We start from the raw sequence: 16,767 nt of genomic DNA, 5'->3' as shown, positions 1-16,767 counted from the left end.
GTTTACCATTGGGTTTAAAAACAGCATCATTGTTCAGAAAAAAAGACACACTGAAAGTAAGCAAAATCAAATTTTTCTTTTATTACTAGATTTTCTTACAAAAATAACTCTTTCAGGTGAAGATAAAAACCTTTCTTAATGCAAAATATACAATTGAATAGAATGTAACAAAACCTGCTTCTGGCAGCATTTATAAATAGAGCTGCAAACTGCATGTCTGGTTTTAAATAAACATGAAAACAACAGTCTGATCACAGATATGAAGAACACAACGTTGCCGGGGGTTGGTTTGGGGGTATAGCAGTGGAGTAACAGTATATTAAAATCTGAACAGTAAGCCCTCCAACTCTGCTTTCACAGTATTCCCACAGTAAGGAGACAGAATTACAAATACCACCTCTGTCTTGCTGATCTGCCTTACTAGGAGAGAGAAAAAAAAATAAAAATCACCCCCCTGGCCGGCACCAAAACAACAACAAGAAAGCACTGCCTAACAGGCTTGCTTGCAATAATGTAAACCCCTGATCAAAACAAATTTCAAGTATTTTTTTTAAATAAACAAGGGAGGCAATAAGAGTACTTTCAGTCTGTTCCCTGCCTAAAAATTACAGAAAGTGGGCCATTTCTTTCAGCTTGCAGCCTTTTATTATAAAGGAACTCACTTGGTGGCTGCTATGAAGTGAAAACAAACATGAACAAAGCAGCACCATTAAGGAATGCAAGGGTGTTGACCCACAAATTGCACCACAACGGGACACTTGACATTCATCTTTCCACCCAATGGTGGGCGAGAAATCACTTCTCCAGCTCACTGGAGGAGCCCTGTACTTGCATGGTCTGCCTTTACAGCCATCAGACCTTTGCTAGTCATCCTGGCACACAGCCCTGCTCTGCAACAGGCAGACACTTGTTTCAAAAGCATCAGGCCCTACCTTTGTGCGCATATTGCCCTATATTCCCACACCCCCACCCCAAACCCATCCCTACAATCCTGGCTATGTCCCCACACCAGGTTTTCTATCTGGATTAAGCCACTCATGTGACAAGATTTGCTCCAACGTTGGACGCTTTTTTGGATCTTGAGACAGGCACCATTCAATGAGGTGACAGCATACTGCAAGGAAAAAGAATAGTGGATTAAAAGAAGAAATGCTTATTCAAGGCATTTAGAGAACAAAACCTCTACAGATCCATGGGTAGCCATCATCCATCTTATAGTGCCATAAAACATCTGCAGATTGTCCTATTTCCAGCATTATCATTGTCTCAATGTACAAAATGGCAGCATATGCTAAATGAGTAATTCAGGATACAGTGTACAAAAAATGGTAACTGTGGATAAAGGGGAGCCAAGTCAACCAGCCATTTCATTGGCTACAAAATGCATTTTCCTTAAGTAAATGATCTACCGTCATTCAGATATACAGTACTTTAATATAAAACGTACAGAACCATTACTTAACCCTTTCTAAGTCAAAACTGTACCTGGGGAAAGACTACGTTGATGAAAGTGGACCTTTCCCAATGTGATCTCATGGTCATGCTCAAAGGGGATGTCTCCACAGACCATATCATATAGAAGTATGCCCAAAGACCACACTGCTGCTGGTTTGCCATGATACTGACCCAATCTAACCCACTCAGGTGGGCTGTAGACTCTAGTACCTAAGAAGAAAGCATGCAAGGTGTTAGATCCAATAGAAAATGTCAACTGTTAACAACCACTCTAGTAACTACTTAACACCTGTTAACCGAAGAAAAGGAAACAGTCACACCCATGAAAGTCCACCAAAAGAACTCTCACCATCAAAGTCTGTGTAAGGTCCATCCCGCAGTAGTGCTCCAGATCCAAAGTCGATAAGCAAAACCTGGCCACTCTGCAGATCCACAAGCACATTCTCATCCTTGATATCCCTGTGCAAGACACCACGTGTATGACACAGCTGCACAGCAGCAACCAGCTGACTGAAAAAGGCCTTTGCTGTATCCTCATCAAGAGGCCCACGTTCAGTGATGAAATCAAAAAGATCCTGACACTCCGGAGGTCGTTCCAGAACCATAAGATAGCCATCAGGTCGCTCCCACCAATCAAGCATACGAATCACTCCATGAGGAGAACCCACAGACATTTTCTGCAGTAGTAATATTTCTAGAGGAACTAGACGACCATCCTATGGAGAAAGAATGGGTGAATTTAAGTAAGCAGGCCAGTTTTGTCTTTTGTCTCAATAAATGTGTATTCCTTTAATGAGGAGACGTTAAATTCTCAACAAAACAGGATAAAACACCATAACCCTGAACATGAACATTCATACCAGATAAACATTACTTGTGTTTAATAAGAGAAGGCATCCATCCATCCAGTTTCCAACCCACTGAATCCGAACACAGGGTCACGGGGGTCTGCTAGAGCCAATCCCAACCAACACAGGGCACAAGGCAGGAACCAATCCCGGGCAGGGTGCCAACCCACCGCAGGACACACACACAAACACACCAAGCAAACACTAGGGACAATTTAGCATCAGCAATGCACCTAACCTGCATGTCTTTGGACTGTGGGAGGAAACCGGAGCGCCCGGAGGAAACCCACGCAGACACGGGGAGAACATGCAAACTCCACGCAGGGAGGATCCGGGAAGCAAACCCAGGTCCCCAGGTCTCCCAACTGCGAGGCAGCAGCGCTACCCACTGCGCCACCCCAGAGAAGACATTCATACATAAAATTTTGGAAGATTCAAAACACATTTTTATAACTATAATCAGGAGAATATAGAACAATAACGCCAGTCCTGATCTTTCACGCACCCTCTGTAAGACGTCAGAGGTGTACTTGAAAAAATAAATAACTGGAAACTGACGTTTTGGTACTTACCATGGGCCGCAGCTCACCAAGTCGGTCCCGGGTGACATGTTTGATGGCTACCTGTTTTATTAAAAGAACATACACAAAACACAGCTGTCAGAATCACTCCATACTTAAAATTTTCCTTTTATAGACTTTTTTTTCTCAAAATGCTTGTTAACTTCAGCAGCTTTTACAAAACCAAGAGATGCATAGGCCTGTAAGGGAAATAGAAATGAAAACTCGCAACTTACTGGACGTCCATCACTACATCTGATCCCTGCATAGACTGTTCCAAAACCTCCTCTGCCAATCACAGACCCCACCTGGTACAGCTTTTCAAATGGTTCTTTGACTGAAGATATAAAAAAAAGGTTTGTCAGAAATGGGGAATTACATATTCAATGGTGCTAATGGTATAATATCAGTGGATTATTGAATTTTTGGGTTAAATTATGCAGTCAAATACACAGTAAACACCATAAATAAAATAAATCTTTCCACAAACAAAGCATTAAACATCATTATGGCATGTTTACCCAAGGAAGCTAATGATAAATCTCTACCTTTTACAGTGCAGAATGCCGATTCCCCATGTTAAATGCAGAAAAGTGCAATGCTAAAGACAGCTCTAAATATTCATTTCCAGAGGCTTACTAAACTTCAGAATTAGGATTAGCGACAATAAGGCTGCAAGATAACATTCAAATTATAGCTCGATCACTACAGAGCAAAACACTAACTCAATCTAAGTTAGCATGTAAAAAGTTTAAATAAGGTATAGAAAATTAAGGTTTACTATTCTCTTGTGCAAACACCACCCCAATCTAACAACTCAAATTGAGGTTAGGGTGTAATTTATCCATACTCTATAGTCACACCAAAATGAGGTACACTTTGAGAATAAGGTTCAAATAAAACACACTCAAATCCCAGATGGGGCTACTCTTCACAGCTTCAAGACCAACTTCTTCAATCCCTAACCACAATGTCAAGAAATAAGACTGATTGAGCAGATACAATCTTAAAGATTATGGAGATTTTACTAGTATTTTACATAAATTGGTACAGGTGACATCAAAATGTCACTGTCCAAGACCCAAATATTGCCCCTCTCTCCCCTTAGACATTCCCATTCATTGCACAATAACCCTGAACACTTTTATATTAACAGCATATCCGTGCATTCACGTGGAAAAATCGGACCAGCGTTACACGTGTTCCAAAAATATAAGCCAAATTCAGTAACTGGTATTTGTGTCATTTGTTTGACCCAACACAACTCTTCTTCCTCTCTAGCCGAGCACATATAGTCTTGGAGTCTAAAACAGTGGTTCCCAACCTTTTTTTTGGCCATGCCCCACCTAAGCCTCTCTAAAATCATGAAAATACAGCAAATACAGTTGTGAAAACAATAAGACGTGATATTCATAAATATAAAATGATGGTAAAAACGAGCCGGTTGTAACTTGTTTAACGTACCTAAATTCTCGAATTGCCCCCCTAAAAAAATCAAACTGCGGCACACGTTGAGATTCACTGGTCTAAAAGTTTGCCACCTGCATGAACGGCGAAGCTTCTAGCGGGTCAAATGGGCGTGGCTAATAGGACAAGGGCTAGCTAAATCCTTTGTTTTATGGAGGAAAGGTGAAAATGTTTGACAGTGTCTTTACCTATAATTTGTTGGGAAGCGAACCTCAAAACCTCGATAACTGGAAATCGTACGGACAGCGTCACAACACTAATCTCATGTAAATTGCCCTTTGTCGCAGCATTCTAAATAAAGACACGTGGAGCCGGCTTAGCGAGCAAAGTGTTCTTGCATTGCTAGATGTTTCGGCTTCTGCAGTGGCATCAAACGGAGCAGATACAGCGTGAGCGCGTCCTCAAGTCAAAATAAATTCTCGTTATTCGTATGCGTCGATATCACCGTTTGACACGTGGAGTGGCATTTACAGTTTCAGCGATACTTCACATATGTATGCATCCACAAAACTCTTTTTTATTTCGAAATAATATAACTAAACCTTAACAGCCCGTCACTCCGTCCATGCACAAACCTAAATGCTCCTTCCGGACGCCAGCACCACGCACTCTGTGTCTTTCCCATCACTTTGAGCCACGCTCTCTCAGGTCACTCCGTTAAGAATATGACCCTCCGAAAAAAGTCTATTACCTGCGGAAGCCGCCTGCCCGAGCGGCGACGAGGCGTTCTCCGACATGCCAATGGTTCTACAGTAAGGGTCCGGGATAGGTAACACTGGCTTCGGAGACAGCAGCATGGCCAGCTCGCTCATGCAGCTCCTGCCCACGCCGCGCCTTTTCTCCCTTCGCCTTTAAACTGCAATTGGGGATAGCGTGCGTCTCGCCCCCGCGTGCTGAACGTCGTGACCGAGCTCTGCTAGGTTTGTATGAGTGACTGAAGCAGCTACCCGCTTAGAACCAAAGGTCCCCGAGCCGGTATCTCCAGTTTTCCGAGTCACCGTACTATCACTCTTTGATGGGAGGGGTGGAGAGTGTCTCGCCACTATGCTTTTGTTCCCAGGCGTCCCCCCATTCGTAAAAACTACACTTGGCCAATGGGAACGAAGAGGCGGAGACATCCTGTCACATTCCAGAGATTTTAATCTAAAATTGACCAATCGGAAGCGAAAGGAACGCTAGTGGGGCGGAGGCAGCGTGGCGCGCCGTTTGTTGAACTTGTAACAGAAAAATGCAACTAGAGAAAGAACGCGAAAATTGTAAATGGACAAAAACTTCCAGAGTTGTCAGTGCGAAGAAGATGTGAATACAGCAGAGTTGACACGCAATGTGGTAAAGACAATGTACGTTTTGCATCTTTTCTTAAATTATGCCATATGCAGATATCTATCCATTATCCGTACCCTCTCATTAAATAACTGCGTGCCCAAGCCTAATCTTGTTAGCATTGAGTTCAAGGTACCCACATGCTTATTGGTACTTCATAAATTGCTAGCTTTTTCAGTAATGGTTAAAAGCATGTTTTGGCAATCCATTGTTTATTATTTTCAAATTATATCTGCTTATGAAGTCTTCTACTGAAATAATATTTTCTTTTTACAGAAAGTCTCATGGTATTTGATGAAAAAAAGTTAACTAATATATACAGTATAAAACCATCAGTTCTTCTTTATTAAGTCACCCTGCTGTAAAAGACATAATGACTGATGCAGCCTGTTTAATGTTAATGCCAATGATGTAGGTAAGAGGTCAGATGAAAGTTTTCTGTAAAACTGAACACCACAATTCCAGTGTTTTGAATTGCAGTGTTAACAATATGAAGTCATATTGAAAGAAAAATTAATACAATGTAATGACTTGTTGTCTGGCAGAAGAGGGTGTAGAAACCCACAGCCTAATACATCCATGCCAGTTACATGGTGCTGTTCACAATTAAGTCCTCTCCAAAATATAATTTTAGATGAGCCAGTGGTTGATGCAATTAATTTTATGGGGAGCATCAATGTTTTTTTTTCTTTTTATAGGGTTTCCTTTATTGTTTCCAGTGTTTTTATCATACCCCACCTTAATTTTTATTGCAATATTTTCAAAAAATTCTTATTCCAATACAAAGTCACTGGATTAACAGATTCTTTCTTTCTTTCTTTCTTTCTTTCTTTCTTTCTTTCTTTCTTTCTTTCTTTCTTTCTTTCTTTCTTTCCAAAACAACTTTGGGTATAACAGTTTATCTAACCTGCACATCTTCTGGAATATGGTGAGAGAACTGTGAAACCTTCATCCATCCATTAATGTCCTGTACTTGCTTAGTCCACATCCAGGATTGCAGGAAGTTAGAGCCTATCCCAGCAATATTAAGTATAACACAGAAACTGACCCTGAATCCATTGTCAGACCACTTCAGGGCATATTTAAGTTGTTGTTAAAGGTTTATTGTTATAAATATAGCCTTGATGTTTGAGATCCCACTGTCTTTAAAGGAAACAAAGAGAACCATGCAAGTGAACAATGTATAATTATAATATCCATTCTGATCTTATTCATACATGCATATGGACTGTTATATTTATTGTTAAATATGTGTTTAATGTATTTGTGGTAAGAGTGACTTTATGGGTGAGTGTGCTGTGCAATAGGCTGACACACAGATGTAGCTTTGGGCAATTGGCATTTTAGGTTTAACCCCGCATAACCCCCCCCCCCCCACACACACACACACCATACAGAAATATTTTTATGATACTTTCAACTGATTGACCATAGATGGAAGTACGATTCATGTAGTTTCTCATTCCCACCTTAAATTAATTCCTGACTAAACCTCTAGGTTGACGCCTTGTCCAGAGATGTTCCTGCCGTGCATTTGATGCCGCTAGTATAGTTTCCAGCTCCCTGCAACCATAAATTGCATAAGACAGGTTCAGGAAATAGAAAGCTCTACTTCTACGTAATTCTCAAGTTTTACTTTTTTTTGGAAAAAAAAAACACAATGTTATGCCAATAAATCAATTTTAGAATGACTAGCTGAAATGCAGTTACACGGTGAACACCTAACAGTGCCTAAATCTTGGTAAACATATTCACACTACGTGTATTCAATTGGATTTCTTCCATTTCACCCAATAGCTCAAAAACAAACTGTTAAGTTGTTTGGTGACTATCTATATTCCTGATGTGGGTGAGATGATTGCTCTTCCTCCAATAGTCATTTACGTATGTTTGTTTTAGTACATAGAGGTTTTGGTACAGTGGAACCTTGGTTCATGAACGTCTTGGTACACGTACAAATCGGTTTATGACCAAAAAGTTCGCTAAACTTTTGCCTCGGTTCATGACCACACACTCGGTATACGAACAAGCCAGTTTCCCTTTCGGTTTGTGTGCGCCAATAATTTCCGCACGTATTGCATTGTTCTCGGTCAGACGTGCGTGCTTGCATGTGCGTGCGTGCTTTCGCTGTGAACTCTTTGTGCTCTATTTCATTTCCTTTCCAGTTCGTACGCGCCGATTACTGTATTTAAGCACGTGTTCAGCCTCTCCCTGTTCATTGTTCTCAGTCAGATGTGCGTGCTTTACCTGTGAACTCTTTGTGCTCTACAATATTTCGTGTGCTTTTACAGTTAACCATGGCTTCTAAGCAAGTGAAGAGTGCTGAGAAGAAAGTTTTGCAGAAAATTGAAATCAAAGTAAAGAAAGAAATTATTGAAAAGTATGAGCGTGACGTTCGTGTTACTGATCTTGCCGCCGAGTACTGTTTTAAAGCAGAAAGAATCTATTAAAGCAGCTGATATTGCAAAAGGAGTTACAGTGTTAACCAGGCAGAGGCCTCAAGTGCTGGAAGAGGTGGAAAAACTGTTGCTAGTGTGACTGAACGAGAAGCAACTTGCAGGGGATAGCGTAAGCGAGGTGATGTTATGTGAGAAAGCCAGGAAGATTCATGGCGATTTGCTGCAAAACTATCCTTCTACGAGTGGCGAAAGTGAGGAATTTAAAGCCAGTAGAGGATGGTTTGAAAAGTTTTGCAAGAGAAGTGGCATTCATAGTGTGGTAAGGCATGGAGAGGCTGCTAGTTCCGATGCTGAAGCTGCGAAAGAATTTGTGAAAAATTTCACAAAATTAGTGGAGGACGAAGGCTACATCCCGCAACAAGTCTTCAACTGCGACGAGACCGGATTGTTCACCACCCAGTTCCTCCTCACTTCAAGCCAGAACTCGACTCATGCGAGGTTAGTTTTCTTGGTGGTTTATGATTAGTTTTTGTATTACTGATTTTTCAAATGTTAATTTTTCAGTTCGTAGCGTGAATTGTTGCAATGTTACTTTTCCATCCATCCATCCATTTTCCAACCCGCTGAATCCGAACACAGGGTCACGGGGGTCTGCTGGAGCCAATCCCAGCCAACACAGGGCACAAGGCAGGAACCAATCCCAGGCAGGGTGCCAACCCACCACAGGACATGTTACTTTTCTCTTTTTTCAAATGTTCATTTTTTTCCCTGTGCTTAAAAACTCATTAAAAAAAGTGTTTACTGCGAGTGGTTCATAGCGTGATTTGTTGCAATGTTACTTTTCTTGGTGGTTTATTAAATTACAGATTTTTCAAATGTTCATTTTTTTTCCCTGTGCTTAAAACTCATTTAAAAAAAGTTTACACAGCGATCAGGTTGTAAGGCTATTAGCGTGAACTCCTGCAATGTTACTTTCTTGGTTGCTTATGGTTGGTTTTTAAATAAAGTTCAGATTTGTTCAAATGTTTCTTTTTTTCCCTGTGCTTAAAACTCAAAAGTGTTTACAGCGATCGGATCATAAGGCTACAGTATAGCGCGAACTCTTGCAATGTTAATTTTCTCTGTTGTTCAAGGTTTTCTCAGTGTTATTCAATGTTTTTCCATTTAGTTTACTATTACGCTGTGCATTCTATGGTTTTAATTAACTATATTTGTGCTTAAAAACTTAAAAAAATATATGTTTACATACAGTTAATCTGGAACGGATTAATTGTATTTACATACAATCCTATGGAGGAAATTGCTTCGGTTCACGACCAAATTGGTTTACGACCAGAGTTTTGGAACGAATTATGGTCGTGAACCGAGGTTCCACTGTACTCTGAAATTATGAGCATAGTAAACAAGTGGAATGAAAATGAACTGATAGCATTTTATCTATGTAGAAAACAGGCTGACATATTGGTTCATACCAAAATGTAAATGGGGAACATTACTTTGACACATACAGTTTAGGACAAATTTGCATGATGTGCAAAGAATTATGGGATTTGTAATCAATTGCACATAGTCAGAGCAATGCAAATGAATTATAGATGCTGTTAGAATATGAATTATCTCTTTATGTGTTGCTCCTGATAAAAATACATTTACAGAAAATCATTTATAGGGTGGGATTTTTGGGACCCACAAGTTTAGGGGTACTTCAGAAATGATTGGTTTTCTTAGTAGCAGTTAAAGATAATTTTAGGTAATCCAGTGCTGATTATTTTAAAATGAAACTTTTTTTGTTTTCTACTAATATTATTTCTTTTTAGTTAGTCTTACATGGTATTTGATGAAAAAACAGGTGACTAATCTATAAATTAAACAAACTATTTTTATTTATTAAGCAACATTGCTATAAAAGACAATGTTTGCTACAGTCTCTTTAATATTAATACCAGTATTGTAGATGAGAGGAGTGCTAAAATTGTTTCTGTAAAATAGAACACCCCAATTCCATTTTTATGCCAGTGGTTTGAGTTGCAGTGATAACAATATGAAGCCATATTAAAAAGTAAAATTAGTACAATTCTAAATGTGCCATTTAGGCAAAGAGTGAAGGGGAAGCCCACATCCTACCACATCCATGACATTAACATGTTGCATTACCACTTTAAAATATCATTTTGGATGAGCTAGTGGCTGACAAAATTACTTTCATGGAGAGCATTGCTGTTTTCTGGAATTTAACAGGGTTTCTTTTATTGTTTCCAATGGTTTTGTCATTCAAACCCCAAACTGATTCCTAATGCAGTACTACCTGATACATTGCTTCATTCTCTAAAATGTTTATTCCAAAACGAGGTCACTAGATTAACAGAATTCTTTCTTTCTTTCTTTCTTTCTTTCTTTCTTTCTTTCTTTCTTTCTTTCTTTCTTTCTTTCTTTCTTTCTTTCTTTCTTTCTTTCTTTCAGCAGAGGCCATGGACAAACTATTTGGGCCTATTATCTACCAGCCTAACTCTCAAAGAATCATGCAGCCAGGACCTGTTGTGCACCAGCCAAAATCCTTGACGACTGTTTTGCCAAATTTTTATGAGCCCATGCCTGTCATACCAGATCCTGTGGAATGTCCAAGCCAGCTTGTTGAGACCCATTGTATAATAACCGAGACCAAGGGTAACCAAACATCAGTCTGTTGCTTTTGTAAGCTTAGTTGAATAATGAGAATTTATATGGATTCAACTTCTGAACACACATTTGCTGCCGTAGTAATCAGTGAATTCATAGATGAATGTACCATTCATTTGGCTTGTTACTATGAGGTTTCATGATTATCATTCTGTCTTAAAATTTTGAAAACTACAGCAGTGTTTGATGGTAAATGCATGGTAAGATTCAAATTGATCCATAAGATTAGAATAACACCTATTAGGAGATGACGGCCAAGGGAGTTTCACATTTTTGAGAGTTTCAGGAGTTGAAAACAGAATATTGTACAGCTGATTCAAACTTTGGATCTTTGAGAGAAGTGTTCTAAGAATAGACTATATAAAAGGAAAAATCTGGGAACTTTCTCTAAAGAAGATATGTAACAATAAAGACTAGAGAGACCTTTACCTCAAGTAAACATGAAAAATACTCAGTATGAACATAAGAAGCATAGGGAATGTCTAATGATGTAGTGTTGAACGTTAAAATAAAACAAAATTGCATGTACTTTGTATTAAAGATAAACTGGAGCATTTCTGATGTTTATTATCCATGGCCTAGTGACACAGTGGTTAGGGTAGCTGCTTATAGTTTCAGGGATCTGGCTGCTGCTATTATTGTTCATTTGGCTGACACCTTTACCAAAGTGATTTATAGGATCAAGACATACAACAACTATTCATAGTTTTTTTAACGTTTAGAGTATTGACATGTTAGGTGACTTGTTCAGGTTTTCACAGACTGAGTCGGAGGCAGGAATTGATCGGGTGGGGCTGTAGTTTATAAACTTAGCCATCACACTGCCCTGCCTTCACAGCCAGCCAGCCAAGTCTCTAAGACTGGAGAATTACACATTCTTCCTGTGTTCCGATGTAGTTAATTTCTCCAAAATCTGTCCTTTTGTGAGCAGGTTAAAGTGTCTTCATGAGTGTAATATCCAGTCAAAGGCTCATTACAGCCTTCTCCAAAAAAGTACATTGGAATAGGTTTCAGTTCTGCCAAAGGCTCCATAATGGAAAGGAAAAGTTAAAAAAAATGGAAGAATGGTGTTTATTAATTAATTTAGGGTGTGGTAAGAGCCGATTCATAAATTTTGGAAAACTCAAAAATTGGATTAAGCTGATTCAGGTGATGGCATGGCATGGTGGCTCAGTGGTAGCGCTGCTGGCTCGTAGTAAGGAGACTGGGGTTTGCAACCTGGCTCCTCCCTGTGTGGAATTTACATGTTCTCCCCGTGTCTGTATGGATTTGCTCCGGTTTCCTCTCACAGTCCTAAGACATGTAGGTTGGACCTAGTTTGTGGTTGGTGTGTGTGTTTTTGCCCTGCAATGGGCTGGTATTCTGTTTGGGTTATTCATGCCTTGCACTCTATAATAGCTGGGATAGGCTCCAGCAGACCCCCACAACCCTGGTCAGGATTAAGTTGGTTAGAAAACGACTCACTGACAGATTCGAGTGATGAGTAGATGATGTTCACTGTTAAAAATAATGGTACTAAAATGGTAATTTGCAGGGTTGTGTGGTTCCTTGCAGAGCCATTGTTTGACAAAGAACTATTTCACTCTATGATGGGTGCATATGAAATTGGTTCTTTGGGTTTTCTAAAGGTTGCTAATATGTGCATAACACAGAAATATTTAATGTAGATTAGGCTACCTAGCAGGATTAGGCTACCTAGCCTGTGCTATTGTATGTAGCATGAGTCCTTCTAAAATCAGGAACCCATTTGCATTTCACAAATCTCTTATCATTTGTTCATGGTTTTCCATGGAGCCTGTTATGGATCTAAATAAATAAAGGTTCTTTTTGGAACCTTCATGTGGATTTTTCTTTAGGAAATCAAAAATGGTTCCCCTATGGCATCGCTCTGAAGAACCACTCTAGCACCTATATTTTTAAGAGTGTTGGTGTTAAAGTGCACATTCTTACTGACATTTTTAATAACATATTTGCCTATACTGCTTCCCTGTTATTACAGCATCTTTAAAGAAGACAGAGGTACACCTTTATACAATGATTTCTTCTTATCCAGGCCAAACATAATTAAAAATGACTTCAAAGGCTTTTGATCAACAGAGTACTGCAGTTTTTGCCAAACGTCAGGCTAAATTTGGGACCTGTTGGATCGAAACACACCTTGACTATATAATATTAGCTAATTTATTAATGCAACTCATCTGTTAATCATGGGGAGTGAGGAGTCCTCTAACTTACAGAAAATATTTTCATATAATAGCATAATAATATTTTTATTACATTTATTTCAGGGGTGCTATGCTGCCTCTTTAGTTTGCCTTAGTTTAGTTTGCCTCATCTCCAGGAGATGCATTAGATCTTAATAATAATAATAATACTTTTTATTTATATAGCACCTCTCCCATGCTCAAAGCACTTCACAGAAATTCAAAATGAGCAACATTGTATATATCACGTTTGAAACAAATAATATTTACAGAAAATACTAAATAAAGATGAAAAATTTGAATTAGACTAAGAGACAATAAACCAAAATAAAAATACAAAAAAATCAAAAGTACTAAACGAAAACCCTGTACAAAGAACATAATTTTCATACATTGCTTTCAATCTCAAGTATGCATGTTCTCTCTGTACATGCAGTTGGGTTCCATCTTATGTTCCCTTTTTGTCGACATCTCAAAGTCGTGGAGGTCAGAATAATGGCCTCTCCAAACTGTCCTGCGTAAGGACCTGTGCGACTGTCCGTGAGGTTGCGGTTCTTGTCTGCCGGGAGAGATCACGCTTCCCTGCGACTCCCTGGTATTAGCAGGTTTATAAAGCTGATATAATGATAGCATTTTAATAGAAGGCTTGTGTATGTGAATTATAGCTGTTCTACATGCCATTACTTTCCACTTCGTGTTAACGAACTCTGATTCACCTTGGAAACGGTTGCTTTCCCTTCTATCAGTATTGGCAGTCTGTTACTCAAATTCATTATCCATCTTGCATATTTCTTTTGACTTTTAATCAATTATATCTAGCAGATCCGTTAAACTTTTAATGTTAGGGGTTGCTGCACAGCACCTACCGCAAATTCTCGTCGGTAAAATATACTGATTACCACCACCTCTACATATTAATAATAGCAAAATACTGCACAATCACAAAACTAATTCCTAAAGCACTTTTTCATTTATCTATGTTTCCAGTTGTATTATGAAAGGCAAATAAAGTATATACGTTTATTGACTTTTAAGATTGATATACTCCGTGTCTTAAGTGGATATATACAAGTGCCGGTACCATTAGATTGCGTGAAGCTGCACTCACTGTTGGCTTCCCCTTAATGTTTAGAGTCGCGTGACAAAGTCACAATAGATCGATGAGCGGTGGGTAGTTTTTTAGGTGTCGGAGGTCCCTCATGGGAGCACTTTCAGAAGTGCGTGTACTCTCATCCTAGTTACAGCTATGCTACAGATACAGTCAAACGTTGCTCATTCATTGCCCGCCGTAGTCTTTTCAACACCTTCAGCTGAGAGCAAATGTGAAAAGAGTCAGACAAAAGCCCCCTGTAAAGGCGCCGGCGTGTCAACTTTGTGTGCGGTTCTGACACCGACTATGAAGCAGATCGCACTAAACTGCCCCCCACGCTGAGCTTTACGCCGATCGTATTAATAGCTCTGGCAACTCAGACCTCCCAGGCACTTATTTTCAGATCGTCCCTCAGCTATGCCATTTCTATGTAAAAGCCATTTAAACGATAGGCGTTTCGACAATAGCAGCGCATGACTCCACAAACGCTTTATTGCATTCCACGCATAATTTACAGGAAAACTGGCAAATCGTGCAGTGGCCCACCTGCCTCTTCCTTTTGGTGCACCGTGCGCAGAAGATATTCGTGTGGACTCTGCTGACAGATTACTTTCACAGACGACATCGGTCTTCCCGTGTTGATAGCACTGGCTCAATGCAAAACGACCCAAGTGACACTCCAAGAAACGCTCCCACCGAAAGAAGTCCAGTTTGACAGTTCTACTCCGCAGGGAAGAGTAAGATCCTCATCGCCCGAAGCGAGAAAGTTGCGAATCTGCACACTTTAGACTTTGAGAAGAAGGTACAGAGCAGTCCAAGTCTGAAACTGGAACCCCGCCCCCCGACATTCAATGACCAATTAGAATTGAGCTGAGCCACCTAGCTGATCGCGCTTGTAGTTTAAGTTTTATAAGTTACACTAACGTTTAATATTACTGTTTATAGCGACATTTATAAAACACAAAAAAGATGTGCATGACAGAAAAAAACTGAGAAATTTGCACGTGTTATAATGTAAAAGCAGTAAAAACGTTCAAATCTGATTTCACTGTAGAAAAGTTGTATGTAACTCTTGTTGAGTGCAACATACCTATTTACAGAACAGAGGTGTCATTTTGCTTGACTTTTCACTACATTCATAATGGCTAACACGGTACAATACCCTAGTACTACAGAACAGAGGTAAATCGATCGTGAGAATGCACCGTGGTGAATCATGAGTAAGTGGGTGTTAAGCAAATAAAAAAGAAAAGTGTTTTATTTGCCAAAGGTAAATTGGTGCCCCATCCAGATTTTATTCCTGCCCGTGTGCCCAATGACGCTGCTGTTGCTGCTGCTGTGCCATCTCCGGCTCCCCATGGGACTGAATTGAATTGAGCAAGTTGGAAAATGGATGGGATAGGATGGAAGAGTGCATGAAAATTTACATCATTTTTGATCTTTTCAAGGGACATACAATACCATCAATTTAAGAGCAAGCTGAGAGCGAAATAGTGTTTCAGAAGAAAACCTTCAACCATCACACAGTCAGTTACAAAACAACACTGTAAGATATAATGAAACCATTAAAGACAAAGAGAGAGAGAGAAAAGTTGAAAACTACAATATAGTTTTCAAACCAAAAGTCAGCGTCATTTATATAGAGTCCTTCAGAGTATAGAAAAGGTTGTATGCTCACAGCTGCATGAATCAAAGAATAACACTTCCATTTGCAGGGGCTGGATGAACATGCTGATGTCTTCAATCCTTCCCAACCATGCAATAAAAGTAGTATTATTTTCACCACTGTCACAATTATTGGGTGTACTATAAGACATTTAAACCATGCCCCCTCAACTGGGATAAAAGCACTGATGTTTGCAGCACAGATGTAGTAAATGATTAGGTGCCAGTAAACAGGTTGTTCCCGCAACTGGATTGAACCAGAAAGGACAGACAGTTAATCGTTAACAGGGTCATTAAGTGCCACAGTGTCACACTTAAGTTTGTCCTCTTCAGAATGGGTTGTTTGTGAGCAAAGCATTCAGCCAAATTAAAAGAAAACATAACAAGGGGCCTCAGGGTAGAGAGGGTGCCAAGAGAGGCCATATTACAGTTCATTCTCTTGTCACCACACTTGTAGCTCAAGTGTCAGAACAAATCAAATTATTGCCCTCCTGGCACCTCCTGTACACTGTCTGTGCCTGGCGCTGGTTCAGCTTTGCTTGAGTGTGTTAGAATAGATGGACATTGGCACAGTACGGTCTTGTTGCCAGCTTATGGGGCATGCATACTTGGGACTCAAATTCCTGTAAAGAAGGTCAGAAATACATCATCCATATTTTTGCTGTGAAAAGGACTGATTATCTCAGTAGCAGCATTTACATTTACGTTTTAGTGATTTGACTGATGCCTTTCGACTTACATTTTTGATACAATTGTTTACATTTGTTTTGGTTTTCCAAATGAAGCACAAGGCAGGTCAAGTGACTTGCTCAGGGTCACAGTGGTGTCAATAGCGGCATTTGAACCAACAGCCTCAGGGGTTAAGTCCAAAGCCTTAACCACTACACCACAAAAAGGAGAAGAAATTGCTGACTTCCTTTGATGCCACTTGGGTCCTGTGTGTTCTGTGTGGTTTGTGGATTCAATACTTTCATAATGTGACGTCACCATGAAAGGTATTTTGTAAAATTCAGCTCTCTTAATGGGTTGCTGAACTCTTCTGCAATTACGTCAGGTTAAGTCCTTTTAGGCAGAAACACA

General features: G+C 39.7%; 1 protein-coding gene across 2 annotated transcripts; it reads right to left on the bottom strand.

Annotated features, from left to right (window-relative positions):
• Positions 1-571: 571 nt before the first annotated feature.
• LOC114668785 (serine/threonine-protein kinase pim-3-like) lies at positions 572-14,828 on the bottom strand. Of its 2 annotated transcripts, none has more exons than XM_028824726.2 (6): positions 14,569-14,828; positions 3,100-3,200; positions 2,876-2,926; positions 1,805-2,171; positions 1,486-1,665; positions 572-1,114 (listed from the first exon to the last, which is right to left on the bottom strand). In XM_028824726.2, the coding sequence occupies exons 1-6, from the start codon at positions 14,645-14,647 to the stop codon at positions 996-998; spliced, it is 897 nt and encodes a 298-aa protein (XP_028680559.1). In that variant the 5' UTR covers positions 14,648-14,828; the 3' UTR covers positions 572-995. The 2 variants fall into 2 exon arrangements, with proteins under 2 accessions (XP_028680559.1, XP_028680558.1); XM_028824725.2 differs by lacking the exon at positions 14,569-14,828 and adding an exon at positions 5,022-5,664.
• Positions 14,829-16,767: the final 1,939 nt, after the last annotated feature.

The sequence above is a fragment of the Erpetoichthys calabaricus genome, chromosome 18 (assembly GCF_900747795.2).
Source record: "Erpetoichthys calabaricus chromosome 18, fErpCal1.3, whole genome shotgun sequence".
NCBI classification, from domain to species: domain Eukaryota; kingdom Metazoa; phylum Chordata; class Cladistia; order Polypteriformes; family Polypteridae; genus Erpetoichthys; species Erpetoichthys calabaricus.
Note: the sequence above shows the minus strand (reverse complement) of the source record. Positions and strands in the feature narration are given on the sequence as shown.

Coding starts and splice junctions, on each gene's coding strand:
- LOC114668785 (XM_028824725.2), bottom strand. CDS start 5,142: ATGAGCGAGCTGGCCATGCTGCTGTCTCCGAAGCCAGTGTTACCTATC. Junction 2,927..3,099: donor GATGTAGTGATGGACGTCCA/GTAAGTTGCGAG, acceptor TTAATAAAACAG/GTAGCCATCAAACATGTCAC. Junction 1,115..1,485: donor TCAACGTAGTCTTTCCCCAG/GTACAGTTTTGA, acceptor TTTTCCTTGCAG/TATGCTGTCACCTCATTGAA.